This window comes from Rhinichthys klamathensis, unplaced genomic scaffold (genome assembly GCF_029890125.1).
Source record: "Rhinichthys klamathensis goyatoka isolate OS25496 unplaced genomic scaffold, OSU_Roscu_1.1 h1tg000176l_1, whole genome shotgun sequence".
Lineage (NCBI taxonomy): Eukaryota > Metazoa > Chordata > Actinopteri > Cypriniformes > Leuciscidae > Rhinichthys > Rhinichthys klamathensis.
The window spans coordinates 8,112,501-8,128,174 of NW_026606705.1; the positions used below are offsets into that span (position 1 = coordinate 8,112,501).

At 38.3% G+C, this 15,674-nt stretch overlaps 1 protein-coding gene across 3 annotated transcripts in view; it reads right to left on the minus strand.

Annotated features, from left to right (window-relative positions):
- tmem19 (transmembrane protein 19) overlaps positions 1-11,090 on the minus strand; it is a 100,397-nt gene extending 89,307 nt beyond the window's left edge. The window contains exons 1-3 of one of the 3 annotated variants that reach the window (XM_056260368.1): positions 11,017-11,090; positions 10,112-10,261; positions 9,373-9,486 (exon numbers count right to left, since the gene is read on the minus strand). In XM_056260368.1, coding sequence (XP_056116343.1) covers positions 9,373-9,486; positions 10,112-10,261; positions 11,017-11,044 — 292 coding nt within the window. In that variant the 5' untranslated portion in view covers positions 11,045-11,090. Of the gene's footprint in view, positions 1-9,372; positions 9,487-10,111; positions 10,262-10,772; positions 10,888-11,016 lie in introns of those variants that run through there. The other 2 variants (XM_056260370.1, XM_056260369.1) reach the window with 2 other exon arrangements.
- Between the last annotated feature and the right edge of the window lie 4,584 nt (positions 11,091-15,674).

Here is a 15,674-nt window from a genome sequence, read left to right on the forward strand (position 1 = left end):
TCCTTTCATTAGATACATTTCTTTCAGAAAACGAAGCATGGATGTAAAGTAGCTTGGAGTGGATCTTTACACAGTGTAAAAACAAAACTTTTTGGAGGTGTAACATGAAAAACAAACTGATTAATAGTGAAGCAGTGAAAAGGAGGCACTGCATATATTTTTTTTTTAAATCAAAATGAATAAGAAATGAAAGCGTTAATGAAAAGGATTGTGGGTTATGACAATGATTTCAGAGGTCTCAGAGCGGTTCCCTTTAAATTCACACATTACATGCACTGCATGCTAAGTGATTAAAGTTCATATTCACATAATTCCACGCATTCTTAACCACTACAAAATATATTTTAAGAGTATAAAATACACCTTAGCTCTCTTTGGCACATTCAAGAGAGAATGAATTTGAATGAATCAATGTTTTGAGCCAGATCTTTTCAGTGAATCAGCTGCCCCAATCATGTCACAGTTAAAACTGCAATCTGGAATGTTTCTAAATATATGAAATATGACATTTTGGCCAAATAATGTGGCTTTGAGTCAAGAATATTAGTTTTTTTATATATTACAATTTGTTCTTATATTATAATAGTAAGATAATGACTATATAGTAAGTTGTCTTTTAAAGGTTCCGTTAAAAAGCTGCTTTGGCACTCTTCCCAAAAGACTTTTGGGAAGAGGGAGTGAAACTAATTAATATCTTAATGTCAGGCTACAACTTATACAACTTAAAATGATACATAGGTTACATTATTTGAAAGTTAACAACTTAACAAAACTTAGTCTTCATTATACCCTTTGTTAAGTTGAATTTGAGAGAAAGAAAAAAAAAAGGAAAAAAAAAAAGGTTAAAAGTATAAATTCATCATTGTTAAAGAGATTTAAGACTAAAATGAGTGCAGCCTATTGGTTGTGAGCACATAGTGCAACCTGGGAGAAACAAGGGAGCTGATTGGCCATTGAAACTGCACATGCCACACATAACCAGGTGTGTGTGATTACCAGCATGCAGGGAGAGGTTGGATAGCAGTGGGTGTGCTTCTGGGACGATTGAGTTGGAGTACACATATTAACTGTTGTTCAAAAACTGCTGGGAAAAGCAATGTGTTCATCAACTTGGAGATGCTACTGGTAGGACAAAGACTCATTTATTTAGTGACTACAGATATTGTGCATGGTTAGAGGCTGTTTGTTGATGCTAGCAGTCTTAGCATCTAACATGCTAACTTGCATTTTACTTTTCTGTTAAGTTGCTATGTAAACTGTGAATATTTTAACAATGCTGTTTGTGTTTTAAATATCATTTCAATGTAAATTGATCTAAATACTGTGTGTAGTGACTCATATATTGATATATGTTTTTTTGTGTTATTAAGCTAACCATCTGGAATTATCATTGAGACAAGTACAAAAAGAAGATCTAGTCATTGATGAGAGATTTTCAATAAATTGCTTCTATGACGATGAACCAGATGGTTTGAGTTATTCCATGCACCTTCTGAGTTGATTGAAGCCTTTTTTCAAGTTTGGGCAGACATTGTGGCAAAGAAAGACCCTGATAACTTGACACTTAATAACCAACGCTTGTGGATAAGAAGATTAAAGGCTTCTGATGGTCCAGAAAGTAAAGGTGGTGCGAAGGAATCAACATTGTCAAAACAAGTCATCAGTAAATTGAGGTGTTTAAGAAGACGTATCATTGTGACTTGAAAATAAGATGGCAGAAGAAGCTTTGGGGAAAACGGTGGACCAACTTAAGAGAGAGAGAACCACTGCAAAGATGTGTTTTACAAAGCAAGCCAACCTTCTCATTCGAGAGTCAAGCCAAATGATTGAATCTGAACTCAGGAAGGAATTCCAGAAACTCTCTTCTAGTGCAAGAGCACTTTTTGATGCAAATGATGACTACAACATGGGATTGTTGGCAGAGCTGGAAGCTAGAGCAAAAAGTGATGAGAAAGTGGAGCTTGAAATGCATCAGGCAGCAGATATTGAGAGGACTGTTAATGATTGTGAGACAAAGCTCGAAGAGGTGCGAAAAATTGTCCAAATTAACTTGTGGCAGAGGTATGGCCAGGCGGAATTGACAGGTGCAGTCCATGAAGCTGAGAAGGCTTGTGATCATTCTGCTTCAATACCAGTTGCTGGTGTCAATTGTGAAGGATATGAAGTTCAACTAATTCACTTGGAAAGGCTCGTGAGTAGAGCAGTCAAAACTCTATCCAGCTGGGAGCGATGGATTCCTACAGGAGAGAAGAAGGACTTTGAGAGCAGAGTAGAGCAGTTGAAAGAAGAAAATAATGGACTTGTTTCAAGAAATAGTGAGTTCATTACTGCACGTAATGTTGAAAGACGTTCTCAATTTGCAGGTCCTTTAGACCTGAACACAGTTCCCCAAACTATGCCGATGACACCAGTTGTGAGAATAAAACCAACTAGTTTGCCTAGATTTAGTGGTATCAAAAGAGATTTCTTCCGCTGGAAGAAGGATTGGGAAAGTTTGCAGAAACAGGGCGAACCAACTGGATCGGTAGAAGTCAAGAAAATCCAGCTCCTGGACAGTTTGGATGACAGAATTGTTAAGGACCTAAGGCTGTCAAGTTACAGCACTGCTGAGGATGTGTTTAGGGTGCTGGAAAATCGATTTGGCAACAAGGTAACAATTGCCATGGAAATTATTGAAGAACTGGAAAGAATTCCTGGTGTGAAGGGCAATCAACCCAGAAAAGTGATAGACTTGATCCAGACTGTAGAAAAAGCTCTATCTGACCTGACAGATCTTGGGAACATTGGTGCAATTAAGAACCCTCTCGTAATCAAGTCTATTGAGAGTAAACTGCCTGAATTTGTAAAAAGAGACTGGCTTTTCTTCATGATTGACCCTGGCAATGGGGTGACTCCAGATAATCACTTTGACCTCCTGTTGGAGTTTTTAAGGAAACAGGAAGACGTTCTTGAGAAACTCGAATAGCTCAGAGTCACCGACAAGGTAGATAAATCTGAAAATAGATTTGAGAGGAGGCATGCATCTACAAGATCCACGAACAAAGATTCTGACGGTGGGTGTACTGTGTGTGGAGCTGTAAATCATAAGGACAAGATTTTCTTCTGTAAAAAGTTTAAGGAGCTAAAGCTAGCTGAAAAGAAAGCTGCTCTGAAGAAGATTGGAGCATGTAAGAAGTGCCTTGGATGCCATGAAGGTAACACCGACTGTAGAGACACATTCTTGTGTAAAAATAGAGATTGCAGAAGAGAAAATGCCCCAGATCATCATTATTTCCTCTGTCCAAGAAGAGAATCCACGAGTGGCAGTGAGAAAAGGTTCTTTAAGGATAGTAAGAAGGTAAACGTGCTAACAGCAGAGCAGGAGGAAATTTTAGCTGAACTTTCCCCAGAGCTTGCTGAGCGATGCAGAAATGCCTTTACCAACAAAGCCGCAACAGTGACTTGCACTGGAAAAACCCAAGTTGGACTTCTAAAGGAAAGTGGGGTACAAGAACTACCTGTCATCATGATGCTCATGGAAGTGACCGCCAATGCGGGGCAGAGGGTTGGAACTTTGGTAGATCTTGCATCAGATACCAACTATATAACCCACAAGGCTGCAGAACGCTTGAGGTTAAGGAGCGAAGATGTCACACTGATAGTGCATGGAGTTGCTGGAATGGCCATCAAGGTGAAAACCAAGCGATATCTGCTTCGAGTCAGAATAAAGACTGATGAGGACAAAGAAAGAGCACATGAGCTTCTTTGTTACGGCTTGGATGAAATTGCTAAAGTGCACAAGGTCATAAAACCTAAGCAATTGCAGAGATTCTTTCCGGAAGTCAAGCTTGAAGAGTTGGTAAGACCTAAAGAGATTGAACTTCTTATTAGCCACCGAGAAGGGAGATTGGCCCCACAAAGAGTGAAGGTTGTGGGGGATCTGGTCTTATGGTACAGTCCTTTGGGAAAAACGGTAGGCGGAGCTCATCCAGACTTATTTGAAGAGATTAACCTATCTGCGTATGAGTCCAAAACACATTTTGCTCGCTCAATGAGAACAGCTGCAGCAAAATATGAAGAGGAAGTTGGAGGAATTGAAATGCAAGTGATGTCTAAGTCAGTCCAACTACCTCAAGAAGCCAGAGCTGAGACAAACATTGCAGCTGTTAGCAACCGGGAGTTCTTGGAATGGTGGAAGTGGGACAGCATAGGGGCAGCTTGTGAACCGATGTGTGGAGCTTGTCGCTGTGGGAACTGTCAGCCAGGTGGTAAGGAGATGACATTAGCAGAGGAGAGAGAACTCGAGATTATAAAAGGGTGTCTTACCTATCTAGAAAATGATGCTCACAGCAAGTCTCCTCATTGGCACGCAAAATATCCCTGGACTGAAAATCCAGCTTCCCTTCCCAATAATAGAAGTGGAGTAGAGGCAACATTTTTGAGATCAGAAAAGCAGCTCGAGAGGGAGCCAGAGTGGAAAGTCGCTTATACAGCTCAAATTAATGAAATGGTGGAGCGTGGGGCAGCAATCAAGCTCACTGAAGATACAATTAATTCCTGGAATGGACCAGTATGGTATGTGAGTCACCTGATTGCACCGAATCCTCACTCAGTTACGACTCCGGTGCGCTTGGTATGGAACAGCAGTCAGAAATTTAAAGGAGTGAGTATGAATGATCTTCTTCTGAAAGGCCCAGATTTTCTTAATCCGATCAGAGCTGTACTTCTAAGGTTTAGGAGAGGAGTTTATGCTGTCCTAGGAGATATCAGGAAGATGTATAACTCTGTATGGCTGGAGGAGAAAGAAATGCATCTGCATAGGTTTCTGTGGAGAGATGATCAGAGCGAAAAAATAGGAGAATATGCAATCACCAGAGTTAACATCGGTGATCGACCGGCAGGGTGCATTGCAGAGTTGGCCATGCGTGAAACTGCAAAACTGACTAAGTTTTCTCATCGACACGAAGAGCGCAAAGTCATCGAAGAGGATAGTTATGTAGATGATATTCTAACTTCCCACAATGATCGGAGACAGCTGGGCAAAATAACCGAAGGCGTTGAGGAGATCCTAAGAGATGGAGGGTTTTTCTTGAAGCACTGGATTCGGTCAGAAGAAAGTTGGAAGCCTGGTGATGGTGAGTCAGTAGAGTCAACAGAAGAAGACAGAATTCTAAAACTCCCAAACCAGCTGAGGGATAAAGACAACAAGGCCCTTGGAGTTGGGTATCTGGCAGAAGAGGATACACTTTACATCATGACATGAATTAACTTTTCCAAGCCAAAGAAGAAAATGAGGATAGGACAAAACCTCCTCAAAGAGGAGGTCAGGACTAAGACTCCTAATCCTCTGACCAGAAGAATGCTATTGAGTCAGGTGGCGGGACTGTATGATCCGATTGGCCTGGTCACACCGGTTAAGCAAAAAGGGGCCATCCTTGTACGAAAGGCATTTCAGGAGGTAGGACGTGGAAAGTTGACCAAAGATACATGGGATAAACCACTGTCAGAAAACCTCAGAGAAGAAGCCATTGAAGTGTTTGAGGAGTATGTTCAGCTAAGCAAGGTAACGTTTCCCAGAGGCATAACACCTGGAGGCTGGAAAGGAAAACCGTTGGGAATAACGTTCTCTGATGGAAGCGATAAGACCTATGGAGCTGTAACATATTTCAGGTGGGAAACAGACCAGGGAATTGAGGTGAGGCTAATTGAGTCCAAGGCCAAATTGACTCCTTTGGATCAAAAAGGGGAAGCAGTCAAGGCTGAAATGTGTGGTACAGTTTATGCAGCAAGACTTAAAAAATATATTGAGAAACATTGCCAAGTGGAAATTGACCAGTGGTTCCATTTGGTGGACAGCCAAACAGTGTTGGGAGCTATTCAACGGGCTAGCTATGGCTACCAGTCCTTCTTTGCCAATAGGATTGGAGAGATCCGGAGAACAACGCTAGTTAAGGATTGGTGGTGGATCCCAGGTGACTTAAACATTGCGGATATTATCACAAGGGGAGGTAGTCCAGAAAGCCTAAAACAAGATTCTGCATGGCAGAGAGGGCCTGTGTTCTTGAAGTGGCCAGTGGAGGATTGGCCAATTAAGTCAGCTGCTGAGATTGCAACTGCTGCAAGAGAAGCTATTAACAGACTTCAGAGGAAAGCATTCTCTGCAGTACTAACCAGAAGTCTGGCTAAGAAAAAGCAAGGCTCCGTCCTCCGGGAGAAAATTAAAGTGGGCGTTCATGAGGAAGGAGAAAATGACCTCATTGCAGATTCAGACACTTCTGTAAGTCAGAAGGAAAAGGCTAAGATTGCTCCATCAGGAAGGATATCTGATGGCATAGTAGCAAGTAAGTTACTTGATGTTGAAAAATTCAGCAAATTGTCCAGACTGATCAGAGTTACTGCTTGGGTGCGTCGAGCTGTGAAGAAGTGGCTGAAGATGAGAACTAAGACCTTGGTTTCATCAAAGTGGGAGGTTAAGTCTTTGGAGGAAAGAGTCAATGAAGCTATCTTGACAGTAAGAGAACAGGAGGATGCTCTTGAAGATCTCTTTCTAGCAGCCCAAGAGAATGTGATTTTTCCTGATACTACCCTCAGTAGGTTGGCAGTGTACAAGGATGAAAATTCTGGACTGTTTGTTTGTGGAGGAAGAATTCAAGTCTTCAATGAGGACAAAACTGCAGTTCCAATCTTACCATATAATGCATATGTGTCTACACTTCTGGCTCAGGAAGCTCATCAAGTAAACCATGAAGGAGTGGCTGGAACTTTGTTGAAAATGAGAAGAAAAGCTTGGGTTGTAAAAGGCCGCAGACTAGCTAAGAAATCCGTAGACTGCTGTGTGACCTGCAGAAAGGCAAGGTCGAAGCAATGCCAACAGATTATGGGAGACCTTCCACCAGAGCGGTCAGAACCAGCTGCACCATTTGAGTTCACAACCCTGGATTTGTTTGGACCTTATCTGGTAAAAGATGAGGTAAAGAAGAGGGTAGGACTCAAAGTTTGGGGAGTTGTCTTCTGTTGTATGGCATCAAGGGCTATCCATACTGATATTGTCAGTGATCAATCAACAGAAGGATTTCTGCTGGCATACCAAAGATTTACAGCTTTAAGGGGACATCCAAGGAAACTGTGGTCAGACTCCGGATCAAATTTCATCGGGGCCAAGCCTGTTCTTGAGGATCTTCACAAATTCCTAGAGCGACAAGACAGAGTAAAGTTAGAAATTGAAGCTACCAAGAACGGCACGGAGTGGTCTTGGAAAATTCATCCTGCAGATTCCCCTCACCGAAATGGAGCAACAGAAGCGGCTGTCCGTCTGGTTAAGCGAGCCCTCCAGAATCTAGGCTGTAATGGAGTTATGTCATGGGGGGAATTTCAAACTTTTCTTTACACTGCAACCAATTTGGTCAATGAAAGACCAATCGACGCCAGGACACAAAGTCGGGAAGACTGCGTGGAATACGTGAGTCCAAACTCTCTTCTCCTGGGTCGTACTGGAAAAAGAGGGGATCAAGGAAGTTTTGAGTTTGAAGGCTATCCGTACAAAAGACTAAGAATCATCCAGGAAGAAGTCAACAGGTTCTGGAGAAGTTGGTGTCAGCTGGCAGGTCCTAACCTCTTTGTAAGAAACAAGTGGCATACTAAAGAGCGGAATGTTGCCGTGGGAGATGTGGTATGGGTGGCTGACCAGAATGCTCTAAGAGGTCAGTACAAGATGGCCAGAGTCGTCAATATAAATGCAGACAAGAAAGGAGCCGTAAGAGATGCAATGGTCAGAGTATTCCCCAGCTATCCTGTCTCGATTGTTAAACCAAAACAAGCAGAAACAGCCAAGAATGTCAAACCAACAAAAAAGCATTGTGACAAGATCCCAGCTACGATTCTGCATAGGGATGTGAGACGTTTGGTGGTTCTGATTCCCATTGAAGAACAGTAAAGACATTTCAGCCAAGAAGTGTGTGTGACCTCCTTGGGTCAGTTGACCAGGAGCTCAAGTGGGAGGTGTTAAGTTGAATTTGAGAGAAAGAAAAAAAAAAGGTTAAAAGTATAAATTCATCATTGTTAAAGAGATTTAAGACTAAAATGAGTGCAGCCTATTGGTTGTGAGCACATAGTGCAACCTGGGAGAAACAAGGGAGCTGATTGGCCATTGAAACTGCACATGCCACACATAACCAGGTGTGTGTGATTACCAGCATGCAGGGAGAGGTTGGATAGCAGTGGGTGTGCTTCTGGGACGATTGAGTTGGAGTACACATATTAACTGTTGTTCAAAAACTGCTGGGAAAAGCAATGTGTTCATCAACTTGGAGATGCTACTGGTAGGACAAAGACTCATTTATTTAGTGACTACAGATATTGTGCATGGTTAGAGGCTGTTTGTTGATGCTAGCAGTCTTAGCATCTAACATGCTAACTTGCATTTTACTTTTCTGTTAAGTTGCTATGTAAACTGTGAATATTTTAGCAATGCTGTTTGTGTTTTAAATATCATTTCAATGTAAATTGATCTAAATACTGTGTGTAGTGACTCATATATTGATATATGTTTTTTTGTGTTATTAAGCTAACCATCTGGAATTATCATTGAGACAAGTACAAAAAGAAGATCTAGTCATTGATGAGAGATTTTCAATAAATTGCTTCTATGACGAAGAACCAGATGGTTTGAGTTATTCCATGCACCTTCTGAGTTGATTGAAGCCTTTTTTCAAGTTTGGGCAGACATTGTGGCAAAGAAAGACCCTGATAACTTGACACCCTTATGTGATCGATGCAGGAGCTCAGAAGAACTCATGCTCACATATTCATGTGGTATTCACACGCTTTCGAAAAGGATATCGGTCCTGATGTTGAATTAGTTCTGTTCAGACGATCTGATCTTATATTGGCATTGCTGCATTTTCAACAGTTGTCTTTTACGTTTGGTGTGGTAGTGGCTGAGGGTAACTCTTGATCCAGTGCTTCTAAAAATGTTTACAGGTATCGTCCTCAGGTTTCTTTTGAAGATGGATTGTGCATTTGTCATTTTGTCTTAAATTTACCTAAATTTAGGGTTTAAGTGCCTAAAGCATTTTAGTCTAGGACAATTCTGTTAAGGGTGTATAATTCATATCTTGGTGTGTGTTGCGATAGGATGGGTTAGTTTAGATTTTTTTTGTGTATGTGTTTTTTGTGCTCTTTTTGTACATATGTGAAATTCCAAGCATGTCTGTTTTATGGTTTGAATAAAAAAAAACTGTTAGAAATGTTAGGGAGTTTTTTTAAAGAAAGAGCTGCTTTGGAACATATTCTGGTGGTCTATCTCTTTACAATTTGTAACGAGTGTTGAAACCTTAAAATGTATCATTAAAATGAACCCATAAAGCCATCTGAACTTTAAAATGTATTCCTCACCTCCTATGGCACCACCATGATCAAGACTCCTACGTTTAAAGGCTCGAAATGTGATGAAAAGCGGGACCAGCACTGAGAACAGCCACCGCCATGGTGAGACTGGCTGCAGAGTACCTGCAAAACAGCATTTTATATGCATTGAATTGTACATGAAAAATCTGAATCTTCTGACTTTAACATTACTTTTCGAAATTTTGTTAACTATCGCGACATTTCTAGGCCTAGAAATTACACTTTTTATATTCTATAATATTTCCAGGAAAGTGGGACTCAGCAGACAATTTCACTTTGCTTTTAAATCCAATCATTTAATGACAAAAAGGACACTTATTTGCAAATGCTTAAAATACATTTTGAACTTAACTTTACACTTTTTTTGAAATGCACACCGTAATCATTACGTTTTAACAACATCTTTTCATTGTCACTTTGTTGTCAATTGTCACAATACATTTTATTCCAGTTTTCAAACTATTGAAAGTGTACCTGTATTTGCAAAGTAACACATTAATTAATGATAAACAGCCAAATTGTTTTGTGATGGAAAATTTTGGCCAAGTCTGTTAAATTATCTATAAAGTTGAATTCATTCACTAGTTGTAAGGCTAAGGTATCTGAAACCTTTTTCCATAGGAGGCCCTTTCATACACTGACAGACTGGGAGGCTGGTTTCACACACAGCCCTTATGGATTCAGATACGACTAAGTAACTCCAAAGCAAGAGAAAGTGAGCTCTCACCGTAGTAAGTGCTGGCAGTTATAGACAGGACCCAGAACGATAATGAAATTGCCAGTGTAGAACACAACACGATCATATACGCCATCATCTTGATGTAATCTTTGATGAATATACCATCCTCAAATTGCATGTTCATTGAGGGGCGCACAGCTATGGAGAAAATCAAACAGAATAGAGTGAAATGTCAACCAAATGTTGCTTATTATTTTCTCAGGATTAAAAAATTATTGTGTTAAAATTGATTGGTAATCCTAGTGCTACCTTCCCTTTCAAAAATCTGTCATGCTAATTTCCTGTATAGCTACAGCTCCTATGTGACCAGTATGTATTGTAGAGGGGGCGGGAATAATCATAGTTTCTGTCAAAAAATTATACTACACTAATTTTTACTCATTTGTAATAAATTATTAACTATCAGAGAGTCAATATCATCCAAAATAAGAAAAGTACTGTTGGGATGCCAATGCCATATTATTTCATAATATAATATGGGACCCTAATATCTTATAATTATTATGATATAATTTACTATAAGTTTATTGTATTAAATATACCTGTAGTAACTACGATAAGTTAGACATTATGATTGTAGTGAATTTTTGTAAGGTTGTGTACAAGCTTCTAACATCATGCTTTACCACTAACAATATTAAACTATAACCAACAACACCTGAAATAATCCTGCCACAAATACTTGTTCCCCACTTGATCCATGTTTCCTGAAGTACATCCACGTTCGGAAGTTTGTAACAGTAATGAGCAAAGAGCAAAGGTCTATTCGCTGTGAAAGTGTGAACTGACTTCCGGTCAACTCAAACAAACAGCGAAATCTGACCTATCAGGATAAAGTACACATACACACAGATGACGCACAGCGATTGGCAGAGGGCAAAGCGGGGCTTTACCTTGATTGGTGAAAATCTGTTGCTCCATGTCAGTAATTGGATAGCAAGCCGTCTATCAAGCTGGGTCTGATCTTCTTCTTCTTTTGCTTTTATAGGGCTTCGCAAACGTCACTAGAGCACCTGCTTATGTACTGTGGCGAGAGCAGAGAAAGTACAGCCTGTATTACTCTGCCGTTTATCTCTGTGGACTGATAAAGAATTCTCTTAAAACACACTTTTCAGTGTTCACACTATCTGTAATTTGTCCTGAAACAACATACAACAGAAAACATTCTGTCATTTGTCATGTTTTTAAACATTTTCACCATGTCGCAATGGATTGTGTAACATTTTAAATATTTTTACAATAAAATAGCTAACTTCCTTGACTTGATATGGCTAATTCCATAGGTAGTGCTTTTTAAGTGTAATAGTATTTATTTATTTAAAATTTCATAAAAGTATCGTATATCCAGTGTGTAGGCTTACTCATAACTTAACTTAATAATTAATTACTGCAATTTTATTACTTTTCCCTTGAAAAGGTAAAGTAAGGGATTACTCTTATTTTTTCTGCAATTTAATTACAGTTACTTATTGTGTTAAATACTGTATATACTATGATGCAATTCTATGCTAAATATAGCCAAGTGGATTTAACATCAAAATTTTAAAGTCTAAAGTAAACAAATATAAAAAATAAAAAATGAATTTAACCTTCTCCCTTTAAATACTTGAGTCAGTTCAAGAATAATGCATGTCATTTATATTATTTATTTAAAAGAGCAGTTTCATATTATTTAACTGGTTGAGGATTAAGAAAGTAATAATAATGCAATACTTTTTAGAGAGAGTAATTACAGTTATCTAATTACACTAAAAAAGTAATTAATTACTAGCTACTAATTAGCCTACGTATTCAGAGTAACTTACCCAACACTGCTTATATCTTACAAAAATAATACATTTAATCTCAACTGATCTAAAAATTTTGTCTCATTGGTACACAAATACATAAACATTTGAAAAAGATTTGGTGCAATGTTTGTTTGGGTAGAAATGACCTGTAGGACAGCCATAATTTAAATTAAAAAAAACTTTTACATAATTTTCACACAATAATTGTATTTTATAAAAACATACTGATATTTTAAACATGTAATAATAATAATATAATGAATTTTCATAATTTAAGATTGAAAGTCTGTCTATACATTTTAGTAGAGAGGTGACAGAAGCTTCTAAGCGCTTAAGCGTTTATTGGAGGTTATAATGAATAAAAGATTCTGCACAAAATTTGACTTTTGGGGCTTGAATAATTATCAATTTTGTCAATTATTTATTTATTTATTTTTTCATTTTTCATCAACTTTACATTCTCAGAATCCCCCCAAATGTGTATTAATAAACTTTATATAATAGTTTAGGCTACTGTTGCCTTTGTTGAATTGTTTTCATAAAAGCAGCTAAATGTCTTGCAGATCGAGGGGGTTGAATAATTTTGATTGCAACTGTATTACAAACATTTTAAAAGCATATATTCATAAAGGCATTATAAAAAGGTGACCGATTTAATGAGATATTCTATGTATATATCTATGACACCAGACATATTTTTAAACATCCCTTTATAATGACATAATGACCATGTTTCTGGTCTATTTAACTAAGCAATTTAATAAAGAACTACAGACATTCTATTATAGTAGACATGGACACATTTTACAAACAGGTATTACAAGTATTAAATATAAAATTATGATAGAAAGTAATTAATCAAATAATCAAAGAACTGCACTTACCCAGTGCACTTACCCAGAAGAAGAAATGTATGATTTTTGTATCTCAGTGTGACTCTCTGCATGAAAAAGCATGATAATGCGTTTCAAGACAGCGATCACATGATCTTAAAAGGGCCCTGTGTTCTGGGACACCTTTGATGGCAGACATAACCGTAGCTCAACATGGTTGCCAAGTCTACTATTGGGCTACTTTTAAACTGTTGCCGTTAAAGATTTGACGTATAGCATAAATTATATTTGACTGAAATGCTTAAACTGATATTTCACTCCACTTACATTATACCAGGGATGTAACTGTGCTAGAGTAAGAAGATTTTTGTCAGGAAGGGACACTGGTTAGGAGCCTTTGCTTGCTCCTGTTAGCTCTATCTTTCATAAGCTTTGTGAAAACAGACTGTGTTTATGATTGCTACTAGAGAACAACTTTTCAAGTTGAAAATCATTAAAATATACGTTTTGGTTTGGGAGTGGCATGTCATTTTAGAATTTGGGGTTAGTTTTGATTAGTCAACAGGCTGTTTTTATTATGCAGATTTGGCAACCCTGCAGCTCAATGACCATATTCAGCTGCATGACCCATCAGATCATTTCTGAGAATCAGTTCATCACAATGTGCAGTAAAATTACAAGTTGTTCTCTGTTGATGAAATTATAGAACATGGCCATGAATAGCACCAAAATGGGGTTCTTGGTCTTGTAACTCCTTATAAAACAAAAATGGAATATACTGGAAAATATGAAGCAATATTATATCACATAATACATTTCCATATATGGGAAACTATAGTGCTCATATTTTTCAATATACTGCAGTATATGCATGGGCCAGTTATATATTGATACATATAAAAAAATATAGAGCAATGAGGACAAAAACTGCAAAAAAAAAATCACATAAAATAGCTTCATTGAAAAACTTAGGACATTTCTCTTTCATGAGTTAACGCGTGGGTTTACATAAAGCTGAAACACATTCATAAACTTTTATCTCTTTTTATTTTGTGCATAGTTACACATTTATACATCAAAAATCTGTCTAATCACCAATCATTCACTTGGACATCAAAAAAAGATGTTTACTAAATACAAATAATTCATTATAAAAATTATAATTATAACAATTAAAAACAAACTTGTAAAATGGTCATTATTACAATAATACCCTAAAACCCTAAAGGTTGTGTGTGGAAAAAATAGGCTGTATTGAAAATTCATGAGATTAATCACGATTACATGAGCTGGGTAGATTATTTACAAATTGTAGTCTGTAACTGAGTCAAAATTAAATTACAAAAATTGTAGTTAGTAATGTAATCTAGATTACGCATTTTAGAGAATGTATTCTGACTACTTTTTGATTACTTTTTAGATTACTTTTTAACTAACCCGTTTATCATATTGATTTGAATAGGATAATCTTATACCATATTGATATAAAATATACAAAGAGAAAAAAAATATTCATTCTTTACATGAAGTGCATTAAATATTACATTACATCAGGGTTTCCCAGCCCAGGGATTTGTTTAAACTCTGTTTGCAAAGCCTGTGCTGAAATTGTGACTGATTTACCAAAGAATACACAGTGAAATTGACCAAATACAAATAAATAATGCTCAACTGAGACATTTAAATAACCACATTCCTAGCATTAGGATCCTTTGGAAGGTAATGTTACTTTTAGTCCAGTGATCCTGTATCCAGTGGGCGGGGCCAAAGTTGCAGTGATGAAGTAGGCGTTGATCTTCTGCAGAGTCTTTCACCTGTAGATTTAGGCACATTCCACAACGAGTCGTTCTCTGGGCTTGGTTGGTAACAATAAAAGCTGTTTTTGGACTAACAAGGAAACTTTCAGTTCTGAAACCTACAGGATATTCTTATAGTATGATGATCTCTTATATGTCAAAAGCTCAAGGAAAATTTTATTAAAGATCCACCAAGCCAGGATGAAGTGTTTGGAGAACGAACATGTGTCACAGCGCACAGATGCTACATCTGATGAGACGCAGGAGGAGCCGAGCCAGGAAGCACCCCATAGCGCTCAGAGCCTCCGTGTGCCACTAACCGTCCCCCCAAGTCTTCTGCCCCAGGCAAAGGTGCGAATCAAGTGGCCACAGGCCTGTAAGACGGCAGTCTGGAGGCAGTTCGATGAGGACGTTGACAAGTTGCTTGAAGCAACAGAGAAGGGAGATGTGGATCGAAGGCTGCAGGCAATGACGACCATCATCTCCAGCCTAGCGCAGGAGAGGTTCGGTGCCGAGGAGAAACGATCAACTCCAACCACCTATTCCATGAACCACAGAGCAGCGAAGATCCACAAAATCTGGCAGGAGTTGAAGTCCCTCAAGAAGCGGTACAAGGAAGCCAGTGAGGAGCAACGCCCCCCGAGGGTGAGGGTGTCTGATGTTGAAAGACCCGAAACACCCGAGGACCCCAGGTTACATCACTGATGATGTGTTCAGGTGCATCTGAAGATGTGTTTCAAGAACTATTTCTCAATTCATAACACCTTTAACAACATTTTTTTCATAACCAACGATATACACTGAATTCTAGCCTAATTCTAGCCTGTAACAGTACAGTTCCTATAATTCACCTATAATACTGTCACTTTCCAACCCTGCTAATTTTGTCAGGTATTCAGTAGCCAACAAGTTTACTTATTCAATGATCTTTTTTTCTCTCATTCTTTCTCGTGTAAACTGAGTACACAACGCTTACAGTATTACTTTTAAATTTATATTTTTCACAATTATTTATTCAGGTGTCAGACACACACCAGTCATCATTTTAAAAGACAAGTGGGAAAGGTTAGACATTTTATCATGGTCATGTTTATTATTGATTTTTACATCCTTGTTGCTGCTCATACCGTAA